Below are 22,065 nucleotides of genomic sequence, written 5' to 3' on the forward strand. Positions count from 1 at the left end.
TCAGAAACTGTCCATACCCCCCAGGGGAGCTTTTATACCTATTAGGCAGGCAGAGGTTCTCCTTGAGGAGGAAGATGTGAAGGAGTATCATTAAAGGGCTACAAATGGTCAGACAATTAAGTTTTATGAATGTTTTACTACAAGAGAGGATATTGTTTGGGTTTCTTCTTGCCCTTGGTCCTGAAATAACTTGCGTATGCTTGTTAGAGCTCCTCTTGCTTGCTAGAGGAAGACAGAGTGGAATGAGCCGCCTGGGTGGTGCAGAGCTCCTTTTCTCTCCTTTTGGGGCAGCCCTCTCCTTTGTCTGGCTCCCTCCTCCGTCTCCTCCACTCGGAGCGTGGGCTGCCTGCAAACTTCAGGTCTGGGCTCTGAGTGAGTGGCTCCCCCCACCCTCCGCCCCCCACCTTGGGCCTCTCCAGCCAGCCACAGAACAAGCTCCCCTGGCCTGTGAACTGAGTGGCTGAAGAGTGTGGCACAAAAGCGGCACCTTCCTTGGCCTCCAGCTGCAGCCCTTCAGCCAGTTCAGGCGCTCTTGCCTCTCCCTAGTGCACCTAGCCTGCCTGGCCCTGCCCATAGGTGGCACACACACGGGTTTCATGCCAGCTACTGTGCAGGTGAGAGGAGACAGCCGGTGAGAGCAGAGCGAGGAGGAGGAGGAGAGGAGGAGGAGGAGGAGGAGGAGCATCCGCAGCAAAAGTTCAGCTTGGAAGAATAAAAGCAGCTGTCAGATAAAAGTGCCTCATCGGACTGCCTGCAAAAGAAGGGAGATCTGATCAGCCAGCTGTTTCTCAGCCTGTCCTCCAAGGGGACCTGGGCCTTAGTCAAGGTGAGTGAGGGGGCTGGGAGGAGCATCAGAGGTGCTGCAAACTGGGCAGTAGGCAAAGTGCCTTGAAGCAAAATAGGCTCTTTTCTGGGACATAGAAAAGAAGGGTCCCTCCTTTCTCCAGCCCACCCAGCAAAAACAGGGGATGGTAATAAAGTAGGAATTGGGTTGTTTTGGTGGGGATGGCAGGAAGGGGCTGGAGAAAGGAGCTATCTTGTCTTCTGAAAATACACATTTTAGTTTCACTTTCCAGCTTTAGATGGGGTAAATATTTGGTGTGGGATTCTGAAGGTGGGTCAAGAAGTTTCTCTCCAAGTTTTCCTTTTTTTTAAAAGAGCGAAACCATGATATCCCTCCCCCCCAATCATGGAAATGGGCACCACTGTATGGAGTTTTCCTTCATAATTATATGCAATTATTCCATGTGCATTCCTCCACTTTCTGAGCCACATAGGGATTGTGTGTGAAGTTGGGCTGGAGAGGGTGGGGGAGGGAGAGGATACAATTAAGACTAGTTTATTTCCCAGTTTGCTCTCCCCTTCCTCTGACTAATGTAATCTTGGTCATTCATACTTTAAATAATTTTGTACAGCCAAACTTTTATTCAGAAGGAAAATGAGTTTTTTTCTAAACACATGACTCCTCAAAATGTTGCAATGACTCCCCCCCCCCCCCCCCGGAAATAAGCTGGGGCCATGCCTGCCCGGTTTTGCAAGACTTGCAGAGTCACCCTACCCCTAGCAGCTCCTTCTGCCCCCCTCAGTGGGCGCCATGCTGTCCCCACCTGCAGTGGCAGAACTTGCAGTCTCAAATTTAAGCAGTGCCCAGTGCAACACCAAACCTCAGTGCCCCACTGCCTCTCACGCTCCATTCTAAATAAAAATTGTGGTGTCCCCCAGGCTCCATGCCTAGTGCAACCAAACCAGGGGTGGTCTCCGCATCGCCTCTGCCCACCTGCCCTTACCCTGGCACCCTCAGATAAGGTGGCCTAAGAAGGCTGGTGTTTTGAGCAAAGTAGCCAAATGGTCGTGTTTTCCCCTCCTGCACCCCCACCACTGCCCCACAGGCCCTGTGCACCAAGGCCTGAAGTCTCTCTGGTATCCATAGCAACACCTTCCCCATGCCTGAGGGGCCTTGGCAGGGCGGGAGTGCTCCTTCCCTCTCACAACTGCAGCGCCTTTGCATCTCTCAACTGCTCCACACATTACGTGATGCAGAGACCATCCCCGTGTAGAGAGAGAGAGCTGTATCGCCATGTGTGAAGAGGAAGATCGTATGCGTTTTTGTTGTTGCTTCTTCTGACATTGGTTATGGGTGACTGCGGTAAACACACTTGTGCGTATTAAGCCAGGCACTGGATACGTCTTTTCCCAAAGCAATTATCTTGACATGGGGAGAAACTTAACCCAATTAAAGAAGGCTTCTGATTTGTAAGAGCATTTTGGGGACTCATAGGTATTACTGGCATCATCATTATGAAATACCGTATACTGCCATTATGGTTTTTATTTGTGATTATTGTTACAGTGCCATTTGTGTACATTGTACTTTCCCAAGAGCAAGAATGCAGTTCCCTGCCCCAGTGGCCATACAGTCTGGGGGGGCGGGACAGAGGATGGGGAGAGGGACATGGAGACAGGGTTTAATGGGAAAAGAAGCAGGTCTGCATGTCTTCCTTGCCCTGTTTGTGTGGCTGGTGTTAGGTAGCTTGAGTTAGTGTGCTGGAATCTGGGTTTTAATTCAGCTGAGGACTTAAGAAGAGCCAGTGACCCATCTAGTCCAGCATCCTGCTCTCACAGCAGCTGGAGGAGGAGGAGCTGCAAGTAACAGGCTTCCACCCTTCATGTGCTTCACCTGTTCTGTAAACAGACCCTCCATAGGGGTTCCAAGTGCTCCACTCAGAGCTGCTTAACAGCAGGCCATTTGAGGGAATAGCCCTTGCTTGTACATGAAAGAAATGAATGAATGAGGCTAGTAAGTAGGGTTAAGTGAGTACGCAGCAAGCAGACTCTCCTCTCCAAAATGTGACTTCCGAGTATAAACCCTAACAACACCAGAAGCAGGGGAAGGAGGGGCTGTGTTTGTGGGTTTCCCCGCACCCTCCTGTCCCGTTGCTCTCGTGTGTTGTGTCTGCCTCTTTATCTTTCACTCTCTGGAGGAGAGAGGTACGATTAAGCTCCATACTAACCCAACTCCTTGCAACATGGGCCTGCCCCAGCTTGCAAATTAGGGGTGGGGTGCCTGGGGTGCAACTCACCAGGCAGGTTGAGTTCTCTCCCCCCCCCCCCCGCCGCCGCCGCCGCCACCACCGTGCGCAGGTTTCCGTTGGCCTGGTGCCTGATCTAGATTAGCCTCTTCTGGTATTGCACCCGCAACATTTGCGCTGGGTGATGACAGTGGGGGAACGGAGCTTGGGATCTCGTTGAACTTCACACACTTCCGCACTCCCTTTTGCAAACCGCAACTGTTCCTGGTGAGTGGAAAAGAGCAGGAGAGGCGGAAGGCTGAAGACCCATTCAAGCCAGCGTGGTTTCTTTCCTTCCTTATCTACCCCCCCCCCCTTGCCACACCTATTCCTGCATTATCTGCCTCCTCCCTGCAAACTCCACGTGCCCTACCATGCAGTACCAATAGGCTACATGTGTTCCCCCAGCAGGGCCTGGTGTCCTCCACTACTTGACGCACCATGGTGAAGGACGCAGGTTGCTGCAGCTGGTGTGCCACCTGCCTGCTGTGCCTCTACAGCTGCCGTTGGACGCGTAACAAGAAGGGTCTGGTAACCAGCAAGGTGAGTGGGCAACTCTTCTCCAGCATCTGTAGGGATGTGTTACTGGCTGGCCTGGCTCTGTGGCGTCGTGAGGCATGAGGAGAGCACTGGCATGTCCTGGAGAAGAGGGGCAGGGGGTGCCAGGCATGGACCCTTTTTCTGACAAGGGCTTTTTTAAAGTTCGTTTTTCACAGCATTTATTCCCTACCCCATCGCCAAAAGGGCTCCCAGAGAGACTTGCAAAAATCAAGACAGTCCCTGCCCTCAGGCTCAATCTAAAAAGGCATGACACACAAGGAAAAAGGAATAGGAGGGAGGAAAGAAACAGAAGCTCCAGCAAAAATTCAACAGAAGTCTTTGTCCTTAGGCAGCTGTGTTTTGACCTGTTTTCCCTAGTGTCCAATATGGCAGGATCCTCCAGCGCGCTCTCTCTCTCTCTCTCTCTCTCTCTCTCTCTCTCTCTCACCACCCTCTCCTAGCACCCTCAGTTTGGGTCCACTCAGTGCTGTGCTCTCAAAAGTTCCAGGAGACCTGGTGCTGGAATTGGTCGGTCTGCCTGACTCTCACAGAGAAAGATGGCTTGCCTGCCCTGACGTGTCAGAAATTCCCTCTTACTGACTAATCATGGCCCCCTTCTCTTTCTTGACAGCAAAAGACAAACTGGTTTCCCAGCACAGTGGGGGAATGTAGCCATGCCTGTAAAGTATCCTGGTCCTCATTGTATCATTATTATCATTTCATCTTCATCATTATTTAGTTCAACAATTTTTAATGTTGCTTAAAACCCTTTTTCTAAGCAATGTACAATGCGGTTACAAATATATATATAATACAGAGGGGGAAATCAGTTAAAATCAATAATAAAAAGCTCACTTAAAGTGTCTGCTGAATATTTCTTTTTTTTTTTAAAGAAGTCTTCATTGAGGGAGGGAGGGAGGGAGGGAGGGAGGGACTGCCTTGTAGGGCTGGCAGTTTCTGATTTTCATCACTGTGATATATCAGCAGCTAAACATTGTGATATACTGATATATCACAATATCTGAAATAAAGATGTAACTATGTAGAGGCAAATAGGGCAATGTCTTGGCAACTGCTACTACTTAGGGGTCTATAAAGGGTACATTTTTACTTACCTTTAGCATATCATTACAACTGTTATTTTATAGTACAGAGAGCAACAGGGGCAGCAGGAAACATGAGAGAAGCGATGACTGGCTTCACTGTTTTTCCCATTTCACAATTTTTTACATAGCACCCTCACAAATTGTGAATCATGATATGTCGCCATGTCAAATATTATAGAACTGTTCTCACAATGTGGACTTCGAACCAACTTCAGACGATGTATTGATACATCACCCAGCCCTGCTGTCTGGTCTCAGTCGGGAGAGAATTCCACAATACGGGAACGCTTGGCTCCTGGCAGATGCAGGCAGTGCCATTCGGGACCCCTAACTACGATTCCCCCAAATACATCAGAGATCAGGCAGGGATCAGGATCCAAGTACTTAAGGGCCTTGTGAATTAATGCAGGAACTTTGAACTTGACCCAGTAGCATATGGGCAGCCAGTGCAAGCTTTTGAAAACTGGAGTTATGTGCTGGTGATAATCCATCTCCATCAACAGCCTAACTGCAGTGTTTTGCACTAGATGGAGTTTCCAGACCAGGCCCATGGGCAACCCCACATGATAATTATCATTATGAATTTCTAAACCACCCTCTATTAATTAGAATCCCCGAATGGTTTGCAACAACTACATTAAAACCATAATTAAAAAACAAACATGGCAACACAACAGGGATGGGCAGAGGTGGGCAGGCGACGGGAGCTTAGAGGAAGTAGCAGCCATGGGCAGCCACAGAGTCTGTGGCTCCAGCTCCACCCCTTCGTATACTGGGTGACACAGGGGCGGAGGAAAGGGGTGTGGTGGGGCGGGCCACCCCAGGTGTAACCACTGAGACAAAATGCCAGGCGGCACTCACCATGGGGCTTGCACCGTGCCCAAGCCACACATCTCTCCTGGGAGAGAGGTGGTGGCTTGGGCGCCCTTAGCCTCCACACTGCCCCCAAAGGTCCGCCCGCCGCCTCCCCCTCAGTTGTAGGGCAGCTGAGTGGGAGGAGGCAGGCAGACTCCTCAGAGGCCCGGCGGGGCGTCCTGCCCCAGCTCGCCCTGCCCCACAGGTGGCTGGCCCCGCCCCTGGGCGCAGGGCATGCGCGCTGCCCCAGGCACCCGACTGGCTTGCTCCACCACTGGGGTGGCATGTTCAGCAAAAGTGAGAAGAGGCATTATCTGATCACGTGACAGAAAGTGAGTTCCTGAGAATGTGGGTGGGAGGAAGCCAGGGGGGATGGCCATGGGGGAAAGTGTTCTTTCTGCTTCCCACCCCTCCTGCAGTGTAGACCCTCTAAGCAGTGCAGGGCTGGAGACAGATGGCATGTTTTTCCCTCCAGAGAGTTGAAGGCCATTTGAAAGAGGAATTGCTGCTTACAATGCATATATTCTGCTCAGGTATGCCTCCATGTATAGGGCTTTATGTGCACTTGGCTGGCTTCAGTTTACCTGCATGTTGCCTTTCTGTGGTAAACCAGCTCCTAAAGCATCAGAATACCAGGCAATAACAGTGTAATATAACAACACCTAGTAAAATGTTTAGCATCTACTTTCCAAGGTAATCATTAACAATTCAAAACATATTGCCAAAATATAAACATAGAATCAACATTTCAAAAGGCCCACCGAAACACACCTAACAATCAGCTCAGTATTATACAACTGGGCCAACAATTAATCCTAAAGCTTGGGAATAAAACTACTAAAGACAAAATCCAAATTAACAGCAAAATAGTCTATCTACCCTTACTAAGAAGAAGCAAAAGCATGGAAGAAAATACAATATCTTATGTCCAACCTTTCATTTCAAGGCACATCAGCAAAATGATTTCAGAGCTAATGAAATATGTCTGTTCCCCAAGGGATGTAAAGCTCCTCAAATCACTTTCAAAATTATTATCTAATCTTCAGTCTAAGGCTAAGCTGTCCTCAGAGCTTGATTTAAGGTGGGCTATAAATCAGAATCTGCTGTCGGTGCCACAGCTCAGCCTTAGATCAAGCAAGGCAAAAGCATAATTTCATTCATTATTTTTAACCCACTTTTCGGTGTGGAGACACAAACTGGCTTACAAGATTAAAACATGTTGTGTACAAATTTTCAGGTTTAAATATACCGTAGCTATTTGAATCTTTTCTCTCTCGCTTTGGATCAAAGCTAGTTGGGAAGGGAAGACATACCAAAGTTCAGATTTTATAAGGAACGACAGGATTGATGCCGGATAGTCCTGTTTTAAATGTATTCGGAGCTGTCGTTTTTTATTTTAAAAACTGTTTTAAATTATTTTTTATGTAAATCGCCTTGAGATGGCAGTTTAGAAGGTGATTAATCTGTGATTATGGTGATAATAAGGAGAAGGACTAACATCATATGTACACTACTTCCCAAACAGTGGTGTGCTGCATCTAGAGCAAATGGGAGTGTGTGCACAGCCACAGCTTAATGGCACCAGATAAAAAACAAATGCAGCACCACAGGCACAGCAGATGGTAAGAAATAAAACCAAAAGCTTGCTGAAACAATTTTCAGCAAGTGTCTAAATCAGCCCTCAACAGCTTGGTCCCCTCCAGTTGTTTTGGTGGGAACCACTCTCATTATCCCTTAGTGGCTGGGGCTGATGCAAATTGTAGTCCAAAACATCTGGATTCACCAGGTTGATCCAGATACTAAAGGAGAAGGAGGCTGACAGTAGGAGGAAATTCCACAGCAATGTCACTGAAAAGGAACCTGTCATGGGTACTTTCCTGTCTGATCTCACAGATGACCACCTAAAGCATGTGCCTAGGGCATGCCCTCCACTGTGTAGCCACAGCCAGCCTTGCACATCTGGAGCTGCAAGTGGGGCTTCCAGGCCAGAGGGTGTGTCATCCAAGAGTCAAGAGCCACCTATTGAGGTGCATCTGCCGGTGGTTCATTTTCTAACCTGTTCCTCCTCTTCACAGTGCGACTGTGCCTGGTTCTTCTTCGTCTTCTGCGTGTGCCTTTTCGCCCTGGCCTGGTTCTACCTTGCCTTTGTCACCCTCAATGATTTCCACAATCTCAATGAGTGAGTAGAAGGCCCAGGGTGCCCCCCCCCCAAGATTCTCTCCAGCTACCTTTGTCATAACCCTTCCTCACCTTGGGTTTTTTCCCCTGCCTAACAGATTCATTTTCCGCAAGACAGGATGGTGGCTTGACTGGTCGATGGTGATGCTGTCTGGAACAACAACTCTGGTCACCTTCTCCTCACTGCTCCTGGTACACCCTTTTTATTTGGCTCTTTTCCCAGGACACTTGCACCGTACCTCCAGAATTCCCTGGTCTCGCTTTGGGGTGGTTGGGGGGTGGGGGGAAATCAACTTCTTAAAACCCATTTGGGAACATGCTGTTCTGTCTACTAAGGGCCGTTTCATATAACCTATTTGTAGAGCATTTATCCTGATTTGTTAGAGGAGAGGTTACATGATGTTGCATCAAAACAAGGGTTATCCCACACTTTCCAGCACATTTTCCTATCACTTTCCTTATTAGAAAAAGTCAGGTCTTTGGGAAAAGCGGGTTTGTCACACAAGACATACCTATCTATCTGAATATGTATGTGATTAAGTCTGGGAACTCCAGTTTTTTGAGAGAGCCAGCAATATCTAAGCCCAACATTTCATAAAACTTAATAGAGCTCCTTGGGAGAAAGTTAAATCAGCACATTGAGAATACCAGTGTACAGTGGTACCTCGGGTTAAGTACTTAATTCGTTCCAGAGGTCCGTACTTAACCTGAAACTGTTCTTAACCTGAAGCACCACTTTAGATAATGGGGCCTCCTGCTGCCGCCAGAGCACGATTTCTGTTCTCATCCTGAAGCAAAGTTCTTAACCTTTCTGGAAGCACTATTTCTGGGTTAGCGGAGTCTGTAACCTGAAGCATATGTAACCTGAAGCGTATGTAACCCAAGGTACCACTGTACTTTAAAACAGACACACACAAACTAGGAACATTAGTAGATACCTTCGGACTGAGTGAGACTGCTGGTCCATCTGGCTCAGTATTCTCTGCACTGATTGGCAGCAGTTCTCCAGGGCTTCAGAGAGGGTGCCTCTCCCAGCCCTGCCTGGAGAGATTCGGAATTGAACACAGGGCCTTTTGCATGCAAAGCAGATGCTCTACCACTGAGCCACAGCCCCTTCTCCATCAGCTGGATAAGATTAGCCTAAAACATATACAGTGGTACCTCGCGTTAAGTACTTAATTCGTTCTGGAGGTCCGTTCTTAACCTGAAACTGTTCTTAACCTGAAGCACCACTTTAGCTAATAGGGCCTCCTGCTGCTGCTGCGCCGCCGGACCACAATTTCTGTTCTCATCCTGAAGCAAAGTTCTTAACCCGAGGTACTATTTATGGGTTAGCGGAGTCTGTAACCTGAAGCATGTGTAACCTGAGGTACCACTGTATAAGTGAATATCTCAGAAGCCAGAAGGAAGGTTCTGAGAAGGGTGTCTAGTGGTTAGTGGCTGAGACTTTTGTGACAGTGGAATTTGTAATGCAAAAAGGAAAGTATCTGCCAACTTTCATAATACAGGTCTGAAGGCTTTGGGTATAGAAAGCAGGTTGCCTAACTGCAGAGTTATGGCTTTTCTTCATTTTTGAGTGGTGTGAGCACCATCATCTTCGTATGAGAATGTGGTCCTCCTGCAGTCCTTGTCCCAGAATCCAAAGTGGGCTCTTTGGTCCTAAGTGACATCACTCTCCCATTTTAATTATAGGTTCTGGCACTCTGCCTGCAGCTCTGGCACCAGCCCCTGAAGCTCCACTGGATACACAAGGTAAACCCCTGCCCCAAGCACAATTCCAACTTCTTACCGGTTTCCTTTGTGGAAGGCACAATCGTACACAAAGGTTTGTGCTGCTGCTGCATAATGTTGGTGCACACCAGATCACCACCATTAACTAGGTGGATTCCCAGTATCAAATGAGCATGCATTTATTTATTTTTGCACTTAGTCCTGAGATAAAGTACAACAGATCTCTTCTCCTGATGTCTTTTGATGTTAAGTGAATGACAGGTGGGTGTGGTTGGCCCAAAACGGCCTGGTGGTCCTCTCCTGTTACATTTTAGTCTGTAAGCTCCTTGGGACAGAGTTTCACTTTGCACAGTGCCTTGCACATTGATGGCACTATGTAAGTTTATTTTCCTTATTAAAATGTTTAGAAACTGTCTTCTATTATAAGATAACAAGGTAATTTACAGAATAAAAACCAAACAATTAAAACGATAAGGCACTGTAAGCAAAAATACCACAGATTTCCAGACTTTTCCAATAAAGCCAGTGCTATAAACTAACAAATATTTTTCCAATAAAGTCAGTAATGAGCTAATATAACAATACCATTGAAGGGGAGAGGACACTGGGGGCTTGCAATGTTTTGTAAGGATGGAGGAAAAAATTGATTCTCCTCACATTTAATAGAAACATGGCTACAATGTGGGAACCAAAATACTGCTGTGCTTTGAAATTTACATTTCTCTATTTTTTTCTGTGTAGTTCTCCAGCCAAGCAATATGTTCAAAAATGCATACAGTAAAGTGTGCATATAAATATGCACTAAAATGCTTAACGGCTTTTCACAAGGACTTGTAACTGATTTGGAAATGTAGGGAACTGGGCTTAAGACTAGAAAAATAGGAAACTAAAATAAACTGAAACTGACATATTCACCATTCCCTACAAACATGCAAGTAGAACACAGGTGGAAGTGAAAAGGATACACACATCAGCTTCCCCAGAGAGAAGCCTCACTGCACCCCAATGTATGCATTGCAGGGACGGCATGACCCTCGGGGTCCCTTCCAACTCTACCATTCTGTGATTCTATGTTCTGCTACTCACTTTCTCTCTCTCTCAAACACTCACAAGCAAAATGATTACTTTCCCATTCCAAATGCAAAACAATCTCTCTAAAGATGTTCAACAACACTAGGCCCAGAACAGAACCATGCAGCTCCAAACTTTTCACTCCCCCCCCCAATTTTTTTAATGTATGTGTTGCCAAAGCAAGCACACTTTTTTCCAGAATGGTGAGAAACCAATAGCTTTATTTAGTTGCAACAATGTACAAAATAATCAAATAACCCCCCCTTGCAGAAAGGTCTTGACAGTCTATACCAGGGGTTGGCAAACTACAGCCCACGGGCCGGATCAGGCCTGCAAGGGTTGTTAACCCGGCCCAGCCGCTTTCTGAGCTCCCTAGGGGAAAAGACAAAAAAGAGGGACGCTGCCGCATGTTCTTATGCAAAGTCCTCCTTCAGAATGAGGAAAAGCGGGGGGGGGGGGGAGGTGCCGCTGGCAGGAAAAGAGGCACTACCCAGGGAGAGGGAGGGGGCAAGAGATTTATGGGGGGAGGGAAAAGAGAGAGGGTGGGGCCCCCACCCCCGAAGCGCAGAAGAGGTGCCAGCAGCAGGAGGCCCAGCAGGCCGCGACGCAGCACCAAACCCAGGCAAGGACCCCCCCCCCATCCAAACAATGACTATCATCAGTGCAGGCAAGAAAAAAATTTAATTTTTATATTTATCATCCAGAATGCTGTCTGGCCTGCATGGTGCTCTGGCGTGGAATGTGTCCTTTTAAAATGCATCTGTGGGTTACTTGTGGAGCCTGCCTGGTGTGCATAGGAATTCGTTCATTTTTTCACCCAAAATATAGTCTGGCCCCCCGCAAGGTCTGAGGGACAATGGACTGGCCCCTTGCTGAAAAGGTTTGCCGATCCCTGGTCTATACATACTGCCTCCTTTTCAAAATAAAGCTCTTAAAGTGGCTTGAATACAATTGTCCCCGCCCCCAGGCACTTGATGCTGTCTTCTCTTCCTTCCAGCTTCTTCTGATCCTGACGGCACTTGTGGTGGCTTCTGCTTTTGTGGGGGTGGAGGTTCAGTGGGAAGAGCAGTGGGAAAGTGCCCGCATCTCCCTGCAGGTAAGAATCCACAGCTGATGGCATGATCTCAGAGAATATGAGCCATGGCACAGTTGCCACATGAACGCTGCCCAAAAATGAATTGAATGGTGAGCTTTTGGGATATAACAAGTGTTTGCCATGTGATTTTGGCACAGGTTGTGTTTTTTTCCTTGCCTTCCCTTCTTGCTGAGCTGCTGCGCATGGCGTCGCTTGCAGCAGCAACTGAAACATGGAATGATTCATAGCAGCTTCTACACAGCAGTTAACTTGTGAACCAACCCAGTGGGTACATTCAGCAACAGTTGCTTGTGCACCTGTTGGACCTTGTTGGCCAGACAACTGACAGCACAGGTAGACCCCCAGGAAAAGTCTGATACCCCCTGCCCTCTAGCATCCTACCCAGTACAGGTAGTACGAAGCAAGTCAGGCAATCTGCCGGTGGTGGGGTGGTTCTTATGGCTGATGAAGACCAGACAGGAGGAGGCAAAGTTGATTGGAACACAGAACACCCTTGCACATTTTGACCAAGTTTTATATCACAAAATAAAGGGGCTACAAAAATAAATAATAGATATATAATGTCTTAATATCATGTATATACAAAATGTCAGTTATGGTTTAAGGAGCATTATATAATGAGGCATCCTTGCTCATTATTATATTTTAAGCAAAATGTCAAATTATAAGACTGAGAATACTAGATAAGGTTGAACATTGTTTTGGAATGTTCAACCTTATCTAGTACTCCATTTTTCAATAAAATTGGTTTTATGCACATCCTTCAGCATCTCTTTTATAACATGCAAGTTTTGTCAACAGTGCTATATATTCCATATGTTTTATTACCATTGCAAGATGTCAGCTGGTTTATCTGATTTCCAGTTCCTTGCTGTGGCTACTCTGGCTGCAGTGTTGCAAGTTCCAAACCTTCCACATTTGCTATGCATTTCAGACACTCCAGTAAAACATATTTGGTGGTTAAGATTATATCGCCATAAAGAAGTTCATTTATAAACCTCAACGCCTCTTGCCAAAAGCTTATAATCTTAGTACAGTTTAATTTCCAGATCACTTATTTAATTTATGAGTCATTCCTTGTGAAAGCATCTTGCAGCAATTAACACTAACTGTGGCTTTTCCTTCTGGGTGGGGACTCCAGCCCTTGATGCCCTCTGCCATTATCCTGCAGGGAACTCTGGGTTAAAAGCTTAGCTTCAGGACCAGCCTATTCCCTGGCATTGCCCCTTCATTCTACCTGCTCTATTTGTTCCATGTTGCTGCAGCCTGATATGACTCTCTTGGAAACTCCAAACCAATGGCTAACTCTTGTTTCTGCCCTGCCAGGCAACAGGTCCCTTCCTGCACATTGGAGCTGTGGTGGGCATGACACTGCTTGCCTGGCCAGTGGCTGACTGCTTTTACCGTACATCCTGCTCAGGTACCAGGGAGGCCAAAGCTATTCTTGTTCTCTCCCAGTACAGGCCCCTACATCAGGCATTTCGGAGTCTTCCTTAGGTGTTGGACAATGTTTCAAGGCCACACGGGGTCCCTCCTAGGACTAATCTACCCTCATCATTTAAAACATTAGAAATGTGTTATTAAAATGTGACACCGGATAGCGCTGTAGAGCAGCGAAATGTTGCCAATGAGAACTTGCATTGGGAAATATATAGTTTTCCAGATCAGTGTCGATCCAGCCCTAGTGTCTTTTTTTTACCACTCATTCATGATTATTTGTGCTTGTGATGAGGCTACTCGGACAATTACACACAATCTCACTTCAAATACTGTTTGCACCTGCAAATGTTTGGGGCAGTCATACTGCTTCATTTCCAGCCAGTGCATATCCTGTTGAAATCCTATTTATTTGTACCAAAACTGGGAGAGTGAGGGGAAAGTTGTCCCACTTTTGTTGTTTTATAGCCCCTCCAGACAACAATGACATAGCAGCGGTGGGGAAGCATCACAACTAGCAAAGCAGACTAAATTCACCACTAATGCACCACTATTGTGCCAAGAGCATGTTGCAGACTACACTCTGAATAAAATGTCAGTATGGAGGGGCCCTACGCCTTGTTTATTGGCAGCACTGCATGGTGCAGTGTGTTGCTCAGATATTTCTTTAGGGCTCTAGCAGGTGGCACCATTGCATTATTAGAGTTCCACTCTGAAGAAACAAGTAGCCTCACTGGTGGGAAGAGACTAGGATGATCCCAAAGAGCTGGGGCCCCAGTTCTGATATCTTACCTGGAATGTTTTCTCAATGCTAGTAATGAAGGTCTAGCTTGCTATTATCTTCTTCCAAGACTGCCGTTGCATTTTACCTGCATTTTCCACCTGTCTGTTTCTCCACAGTCCTCAGAACTCTTCTGTTGCTGTTGTATCTGGGTGCAGTGTTTGCTCTGTACTTAGCCCCACTGGGTATTGATTCCCCCTGTCTTTTGGAGTACAGCCAGCTGCCCCCCAAGCCAGCTCTGTTCGGGCACCGTGGAGCTCCCATGGTGAGTAGCCAGCACCTCCTTTGCACAGCAAGAAGCAGGATAATAGGTGGCACATCCAACTGGGGACAGGGAGACTGACTAAAGGGATCCAGAGGTGCCTTATCTCTTCTTCCTCCACCACCACTCCTCCTCCTCTTCTTCTTCTTAGATTTATATTCTACTTTTCCCCCCAAAAGGACTCAAAGTAGCCTACAGATAAAAACAAGAAAAGACATAGAAAAATCCATCATTAATATACGATTTAGCATTGGTAGAATTAAAATTATACAAAAATATATGCAGATAATTACAATGAAAGCAGCACAGCACCAGCCCTTTCATTAAAAGCAGTCAGTTCCCAAAGGCCTGTTGGAACAAGAAAGTCTTCACTGGCTAGCAGAAAGACAGCAGTTTAGCTTCTCTAGGGAGGGACTTCCAAAGCTTGGAGGCAGCCACCAAGAAGGCCCTCTACCATGTCCCCACTAAGCATTACTTGCCATCCAGCACCAACCTTACTACCTTTGTCCTTCAAATGCACCTGTCATTTTATGTCCATTTTTAATCTCCATCCAGCTTGCACCTGAGAATACTCTGATGTCCTTCCAGAAGGCAGTTGACTATGGAGTGAGCGTCTTGGAGACAGATGTCCTGGTGAGGTAAGGGGAGCGGAGGTGGCAGATCAGCTGTCTGTGGGAGATGAGGAGGCCCCAAGGCAACTTCTCCCTCCGGCAGTAGAGATGAATCCATTCCCCAGACCAAGCTCTTTTCCTCTTACTCGCCTGGCAGTGCCGATGGGGTCCCTTTCATCATGCATGACGAGAAGCTCATCCGGACCACAAATGTGCAAGAGGTTTTCCCTGCTCAAGCCCAGTCCAATGCCAGCTCCTTCAACTGGACACAGCTGCAGCAACTTGATGCTGGCAGCTGGTTTCTGCAGGTGAGAGCTGTGTGGTGGGTCCAAGTCAAGCCCTGTGCAAGCTTGGTGGAGTGAAATGGGTGCTGCTGGGCTGACTTACATGAGTGGAATAGCATTGGTTGCTCCCTGTGCATTTGCTCTCTGAAGGGATACAATACGGTGGGAAATGATTTCCTGTTGCGTGGGATGGAGAACAGACAAGAAGGTGCTGTATATCTGGCTATAATTCTTACTACCAGAATACACAGACCTGGGTTTGCCAGTGTGGGCTTCTTCATTGTGCCCATCTGTACCTTTACGGCACCCGCAAAGATCTCAGTATATATCTGCTCAAAAATCCACAATACATGGGAGACGTTTAGCTCTTCCTGCTCAGCCCCTGTTTTCACCAGTTCAGCCTCTCCTACATGGGACATACCCTCCAGAATTGGACACCCACCCTCTTTTCCATTCTGAACAGAGGAGAGGTGCAAAGGGCTTCTCTCTGTCAAGATGCCTCCCCCCCCCTTCCCAGTGATGCTGGAGGGGGCTTGCCTTCAGCTTTCTCTGCTCTTTTAGGTGTGGCAGCCAATTTGCATTATGCCATGCTTCCCTGCAACTCACACATACCAACGTTTTGTGACTGGTGCGCATGGTACTTTCTCAAAATTCCAAATGTTCCTGTGGGCCCAGAAAGGTGATTGGCGCCTGGCTTAGTCCCTCAATAGGACCAGATCTAATGAATCCGATAGGGGCATGTGGGCTGTGGTATTTGCTGATGATGATCTGATCCCTATTGAGCCCGTGTGCTCAATAGGCTGTGCAGATGACTGCTCTGAGGTAGCAGAGCTCCATGGGCTGCATGCTAATTGGGTAAATCCTTTGATATCCTGATATGGTCCTGCTCCAAATTCTGTCTTACTGTGAAGGTAAGTATCCTTCACAAAAGACCAGGGCTTTCTTTGAGCAGCCCTGATACTTCAGAACTCTCTCCCAAGGGAGGCTTATTCAAACACTTTCAAAACACTGTTCTTTTTCAAGAGGCCTCTGATTTGGTTTGGTTCTTGTTTTGTATCACATAGCCTTGCTTTGCAACTGCTTGTCAAAATGGTTATCATCAATAAACTGTTTCTATGTTTACATTTTGGTTTGTTGAGCAATGCTGAATACCATTAAATATTTTGTTGAATGAATATTATTGTGATTACCAGTCCCAGACCATGGAAACAGCATTCTCTCAAGTGCAATTGCCCTCTTACTTTCTCTTGTCCCATAGGAGTGAATGGTACAGTGTTCATTATGCTCCCTTGTAGTGAGCAAGATCCTTAGATCTGACTGGGGAAGCCCTTGCATGCAGCAAAAATGGATGGGTGGTGATTGCCTATTTGCCCTCAATGGGGAACTAAGCCTGGGTTGGAAACGCCTGGAGCTGCAGGGCTCTATGATGTCCTCTCTCACTGACTCCCTTCTTGCCCCCTACCAGAAGCCGCCCTTCCCCACAGCACGAAGCCTCTCAAAGGCAGAACGAGCTTTGGCACAGGCACAGCGTGTTCTGTCTCTGAAGCAGCTGCTGGTTGAGGCCAAGAGGCACAACGTGTCCGTCATGTTTGACTTGCGTCCCGAGGAGGATCCCCACTATGAGGTCCTCGTCAATGTCACTGTGGAGACTATCCTCCATTCAGACATCCCCCCGGAGCTGGTGAGTTGTCCTCACTGCTTGACAGTGGGCTTCCCCTTGGAGTTGGTGGGGAAAGTGGGTGGACAGGGATGAGGCTGGCATGCTTGCCTTGAGAAATTCTGCCTGAATGCAAACAACAAGGAAGGCAAGATCAAGCCAGCAGTAAATCACACTGAGCAAATAGAGCAAGTAGCTGTTTATTAACAAAAACGGGGTCTACACAGGAGTGTCTGGCCTAATGAGCACAGCAAGTCCTTTCTTGTAGGTCTTGCCCCCCATGAAGCAGTGGGAGTGAGGAGGGATCTCTTGCTTACCATTTCCCTCCTTCCCAGATCCTGTGGCTCCCTGACGAGTTTCGAGACTGGGTGAAGCAGCGGGCGCCCAGGTTCCAGCAGGTCTATGGCCGGAAGAAGCTGAGCAATGAAACAGAAGACCTTATGCATATTAACCTGCCCTACCAAAATCTGAGCAGCACTGAAATCCGGTTAGTTGGGGGAGGCGATGCGCAGGAGGGAGAGCGGTGACAGTGGGGCAGGTTGGTGTCTGTCCCAGGCATAGGTCAAGGAAAGAGAATTGGCTAGCAAAGATAGTTTGAGCATCCTGAGACAACGTCTTTTCTTTTTGAAAAAAAAGTCTCAAGTTTTTGTTACTCCATGAATAAGTTTGGAAATACAGAGTAGGCTCATTGAAATCAATGGACCCAAGTTAATCACGTCCACAAATTTCAGTTGGATCACTTTGAGTGGAACTAACTTTGGACAGAATCCTACATAAAGGAGAACAATTTAGAACAGCACATGCACAAATTCAATGCAGATCCAAGCCAGATAATCGCCAGGATAAAGATTTCCACTTAGAAAGCTTGTTGAAAGAGGAATGTCTTTAGCAGGTTCCGAAAAGGCAATAGAGAAAGTGCCCCTCTGATATGCAGTGGGAGGGAGTTCCAGAGGGGAGATACTTCCAAACTAAAGGCCCAATTCCAACATGGTGCAGAATGGACCTCCTGATAGAATGGTATCTGCAGCAGAAGTGGATTTAGGGGAGCACAAACAGTTCAGTTACACCGGACGTGGAGCCTCGGTGGCACTGCAACCATTATTTAGAATGCAGGCCAGGGTGTGTGCGTGCCAAATGTTGGTGTCACACAGGGTGCCGCTGAAACTTGAGAGCCCAAAGTCCACCACTGTCTGCTGGATGCTCTCGCACAGGGCATGCGGGGGATCTGGCACCCTTTTGGGGTGAGCAATGGATACATGGTACCTCGGGTTACATACGCTTCAGGTTACATACGCTTCAGGTTACGGACTCCGCTAACCCAGAAATAGTGCTTCAGGTTAAGAACTTTGCTTCAGGGTGAGAACAGAAATCGTGGTCTGGCAGCGCGGCGGCAGCGGGAGGCCCCATTAGCTAAAGTGGTGCTTCAGGTTAAGAACAGTTTCAGGTTAAGAACGGACCTCTGGAACGAATTAAGTACTTTACCTGAGGTACCCAGTGTATATCTAACCCCAGATGATAAGCCCTGAACATCGTCCCAGAACATGGCAGCAAACTCTGTGGGTGGAAACTGTGGGGCTTACGCTCAGTCTCCCTCTCTGCCTTTGCCTCTGGGAGCCTGTCGTTTCCCTTCAGCGTATCTTAGGCACTAGGGTTTCTCGGCTTCACGGGAGTTTCCCTATTCTGCTTTGGTGCCATGAATCCCACCTTCTTCCCTAGGGAGTATCGCCGTGACAACATCTCTGTGAACCTGTACGTGGTGAACGCCCCGTGGCTCTTCTCGATCCTGTGGTGCGCAGGAGCCAACTCTGTCACCACTAACGCTTGCCAGGTGCTGCAGGGAATGGAGCGCCCCCTCTGGCTACTGGTAAGACTGGCAGTGGCAGGGAAGGACTAGACTTGTATCACCACCACCCCACCCCCCCCCCCTGTGTAGGCAGCTTCCCGGGGAAACTGGCAGCTGCCCGTTTGCCCTTTCTCCCACCCCTATGACCTCCATTCCCCATGTTCCCTTCTCCACAGCCTCGTGCCACATACCAAATGATCTGGATTGTGACAGACTGTGTCTCCTTTCTGCTGATTGTCTGGGCCTTCTTCTTGCTGAAGTGAGTAGAGTGTGAGGAGCTCCCTTCTGCATGGGCAGGGCGTCCTGCAGCTGCCAACCCCTAACATAGCAGGGCTGGGGAAACCTGTGGCACTCCTGTGATTCATTGACCATTAGCCATTCTGCCTCGGGCTGATGGGAGTTGTGGGGGCCACTGATGATCGCCTTCCCTGCTATATAGCCATGTCTTCACAGCATGGGCTGGGCTCTGCCTACCAAGGGGGCATTTAGGAAAACCAATGCACAAGTGTATTCACTTGGGCGCCACCCACCTGTCAGTCACCTGATGTCATGGACTAATCTGCCAGTCTTGCTGGTGTGTCCTTGCAGCCCTGACCTCACCTCTGCCCTGCTCTTCCCTGATCCAAACATGGCCTCAACACTGAGTGACACTGTTGACCTACCTAAAATATTTTTTCAGGTTCCTGAGCTCCATTGGATGGTTGCTCTCCTCTTTTTCTTGGAATTGTTGGTAATAAGTTGTGGGTAAAATAATCCCCCTGTATTTGCAACATGGCTAATGGCTGGTGTGATATATCCTAGCTTCCTCTATTCCACCAAGATCAAAATACTTCCCTTGTCTCTGGCAGAACAACTAGCAATGAAGCTGAGGGTGGGAGGGCACACCTGTCTCTGAGCTAACTTATTCCCCCTCTTCCCCTTACAGAAAATGGTCCCGAAGAAAAGAGCCACAAGGTAAAGGGAGACGTTGGGCCTTCAGATTGGTGTGATATTTCTGCTATATTTTGTGTGTTGTGCTGTACAAAAACAAGCGATCCACTTTCCACCATCGTTTGGGATACCTGCAAACTGACAGGGGTGACTTGAACTCTATTCAACAACTCCATCAGTGGGCAGAGGCTGCAGTTATTTCTATTGCACCTTTCTTCGAAGGAGCTTAAGGGTAGCGTACATGGTTCTCACCCACAATGACCCTGCAGGTGGAGCCTGACTGTTTAAAACACACAAACACCTTGGCCCACAGTGAATAGACCATAAAGCTAGTAGTCCCCTACCCAGGATCTCCTCTGTTGACATTCTTCTTTTTCCTTTCTGCTCTTCCAGGTTATGACTCAGATGTGCTCCTGACAAAGATCCACAGCCTGTTGTCTGAGTGACATATCAGCACAAACAGAGCAGAGGCCCTGTCCTTCCCATTGGTGAATGGGCAGGGCAGTTTTCACCTTTCAAAATGTCTTTTCTGGGGATGGCTTCTGGCTGTTGCTGAGACCTGATTGTGGGGGCCTCTGCCCCCGGGAGCCAAGAGGCACAGCCGCCACATAGCCTCTGGGGAGCACAGCAGGACTTCTGCAATTATCCTGCAATCATCTCTCTCAGCATGGCCTAGATCCTGAAACTGCCGGGAAAGGACTGTACCAGTTGTGGCAAAGAACTGGAGATCACATCTGAAGGTTTAAGTGTTGTCCCTGGTCTGGGAGGTGATAGAAATTTTCTTTTTTCTTACATGCTTCTGAAACTGTTATCAATAAAAGACCCTGCATGATTTGAGAAAGCTGAGTCAGGCTGCAATTCTTGTTCCAGGGGTGTGGAGGACAAGGACGAAGAGAAATAATAATAATAATAATAATAATAATAATAATAATAATAATAATAATAATAATAATAATTTATTATTTGTACCCCGCCCATCTGGCTGGGTTTCCCCAGCCACTCTGGGTGGCTTCCATAGAAACCAAAAAAACACTAAAATATCATACATTAAAAACTTCCCTGAACAGGGCTGCCTTAAGATGTCTTCTGAATGTCAGGTAGTTGTTTATCGTTTTGACATCTGATGGGAGGGCGTTCCACAGGGCGGGCGCCACTACCGAGAAGGCCCTCTGCCTGGTTCCCTGTAGCTTTGCTTCTCGCAATGAGGGAACCGCCAGAAGGCCCTCGGCGCTGGACCTCAGCGTCCGGGCAGAACGATGGGGGTGGAGACGCTCCTTCAGGTATACTGGGCCGAGGCCGTTTAGGGCTTTAAAGGTCAACACCAGCACTTTGAATTGTGCTCGGAAACGTACTGGGAGCCAATGTAGGTCTTTCAAGACCGGTGTTATGTGGTATCGGCGGCTGCCCCCAGTCACCAGTCTAGCTGCCGCATTCTGGATTAGCTGTAGTTTCCGAGTCACCTTCAAAGGTAGCCCCACGTAGAGCGCATTGCAGTAGTCCAAGCAGGAGATAACCAGAGCATGCACCACTCTGGCGAGACAGTCCACGGGCAGGTAGGGTCTCAGCCTGCGTACCAGGTGGAGTTGGTATACAGCTGCCCTGAATACAGAATTAACCTGTGCCTCCATGGACAGCTGGGAGTCCAAAATGACTCCCAGGCTGCGCACCTGGTCCTTCAGGGGCACAGTTACCCCATTCAGGACCAGGGAGTCCTCCACACCAGCCCGCCCCCTGTCCCCCGAGAACAGTACTTCTGTCTTGTCAGGATTCAACTTCAATCCATACATGCTTTCCTGCAGCTAGGCACTTTGCATCTCAAACATGGCTCTCATTCAGCCTTTGCCAGCCTGGTGCCCTCCAGCAATTTGGGACTGCACTTCCTATTAGCCCCAGCCAGATGGGAGTTGTAATCCAAAACAGCTGGAAGGCACCACTTTGGTGAAGGCTGCTATAGGCTGTGATCTAGCATAGAGCTACACTAAACCATTGCTTAACATTACATATACAAGAGTTGATCAGCCCAGCGCCAGCCTCTCCACAAGAGTGACGCCATCCCTTCCAAAGCCCAGCCTGCTTTGTCTGTGTCAAAAGTGCCAACCTGTTGTATCTCATTGTGCAACAGTGTGTTGTAGGGAAGGGAGGCACCCCTCCCTCCCCATGAATCTGTTCTACCTGTGTTTCTAGCCAAACAGGCATACTTTTAAAGATACTTTGAGATCTTTCCCCTGCTCAAGAAGCCCTTGCAGAATTCTTCACAGAAAACTGTGTCTTTTAGTGGGAAGAGCAAACTTCTTAGTCTTTTGACATGTTGAATAAAAGAGGTTCCGGGTATAGCTCTGGTGGTAGCGGCACAGTAGTGTTTTGTTTGCTAACCAGAATTAACGACCACATTTTGAATAAACATCACTTAATTAAAGAAAAAAAAGCATTTACAAGTCTCAGGCTCATACACTTCCCCCATCCTCTCCAATCACCTTGTAGTTGTGCCAAGCGCCTGCTTCCACTTTAAACTGCAATTTTTCATTTTATACCTGAAGGTGGACAAACTGTGGTATTAACTGTGATGTATTGAGAGAAGCCAGCTTCAAGCTGTGGTTTGTGATCTTCACTCGTTT

General features: G+C 47.8%; 1 protein-coding gene across 4 annotated transcripts; it reads left to right on the plus strand.

The window, feature by feature from the left end:
* Positions 1-291: 291 nt before the first annotated feature.
* GDPD2 (glycerophosphodiester phosphodiesterase domain containing 2) lies at positions 292-20,291 on the plus strand. 4 transcript variants are annotated; one of them, XM_083486450.1, is made up of 16 exons: positions 292-826; positions 3,480-3,611; positions 7,645-7,748; positions 7,846-7,939; positions 9,440-9,499; positions 11,547-11,645; positions 12,972-13,065; positions 13,983-14,128; positions 14,681-14,763; positions 14,894-15,044; positions 16,486-16,701; positions 17,013-17,164; positions 18,394-18,541; positions 18,697-18,779; positions 19,446-19,474; positions 19,844-20,291. In XM_083486450.1, the coding sequence occupies exons 2-16, from the start codon at positions 3,510-3,512 to the stop codon at positions 19,894-19,896; spliced, it is 1,614 nt and encodes a 537-aa protein (XP_083342576.1). In that variant the 5' UTR covers positions 292-826; positions 3,480-3,509; the 3' UTR covers positions 19,897-20,291. The 4 variants fall into 4 exon arrangements, with proteins under 4 accessions (XP_083342576.1, XP_083342575.1, XP_083342577.1 ...); XM_083486449.1 differs by having other exon boundaries at positions 293-826; positions 3,477-3,611; XM_083486451.1 differs by lacking the exon at positions 292-826 and adding an exon at positions 3,167-3,296 and having other exon boundaries at positions 3,477-3,611.
* The last annotated feature ends 1,774 nt before the right edge of the window (positions 20,292-22,065 follow it).

This window comes from Podarcis liolepis (assembly GCF_965112155.1).
Source record: "Podarcis liolepis genome assembly, chromosome: Z".
Classification (NCBI taxonomy): Eukaryota; Metazoa; Chordata; class Lepidosauria; order Squamata; family Lacertidae; genus Podarcis; species Podarcis liolepis.

Excerpts from the sequence above, each read along its gene's own strand:
- GDPD2 (XM_083486450.1), top strand. The coding sequence starts at position 3,510 with ATGGTGAAGGACGCAGGTTGCTGCAGCTGGTGTGCCACCTGCCTGCTG. Across the intron at positions 17,165-18,393 it reads CTGAGCAGCACTGAAATCCG|GGAGTATCGCCGTGACAACA; the intron begins GTTAGTTGGGGG and ends CTTCTTCCCTAG. Across the intron at positions 18,780-19,445 it reads TGGGCCTTCTTCTTGCTGAA|AAAATGGTCCCGAAGAAAAG; the intron begins GTGAGTAGAGTG and ends TTCCCCTTACAG.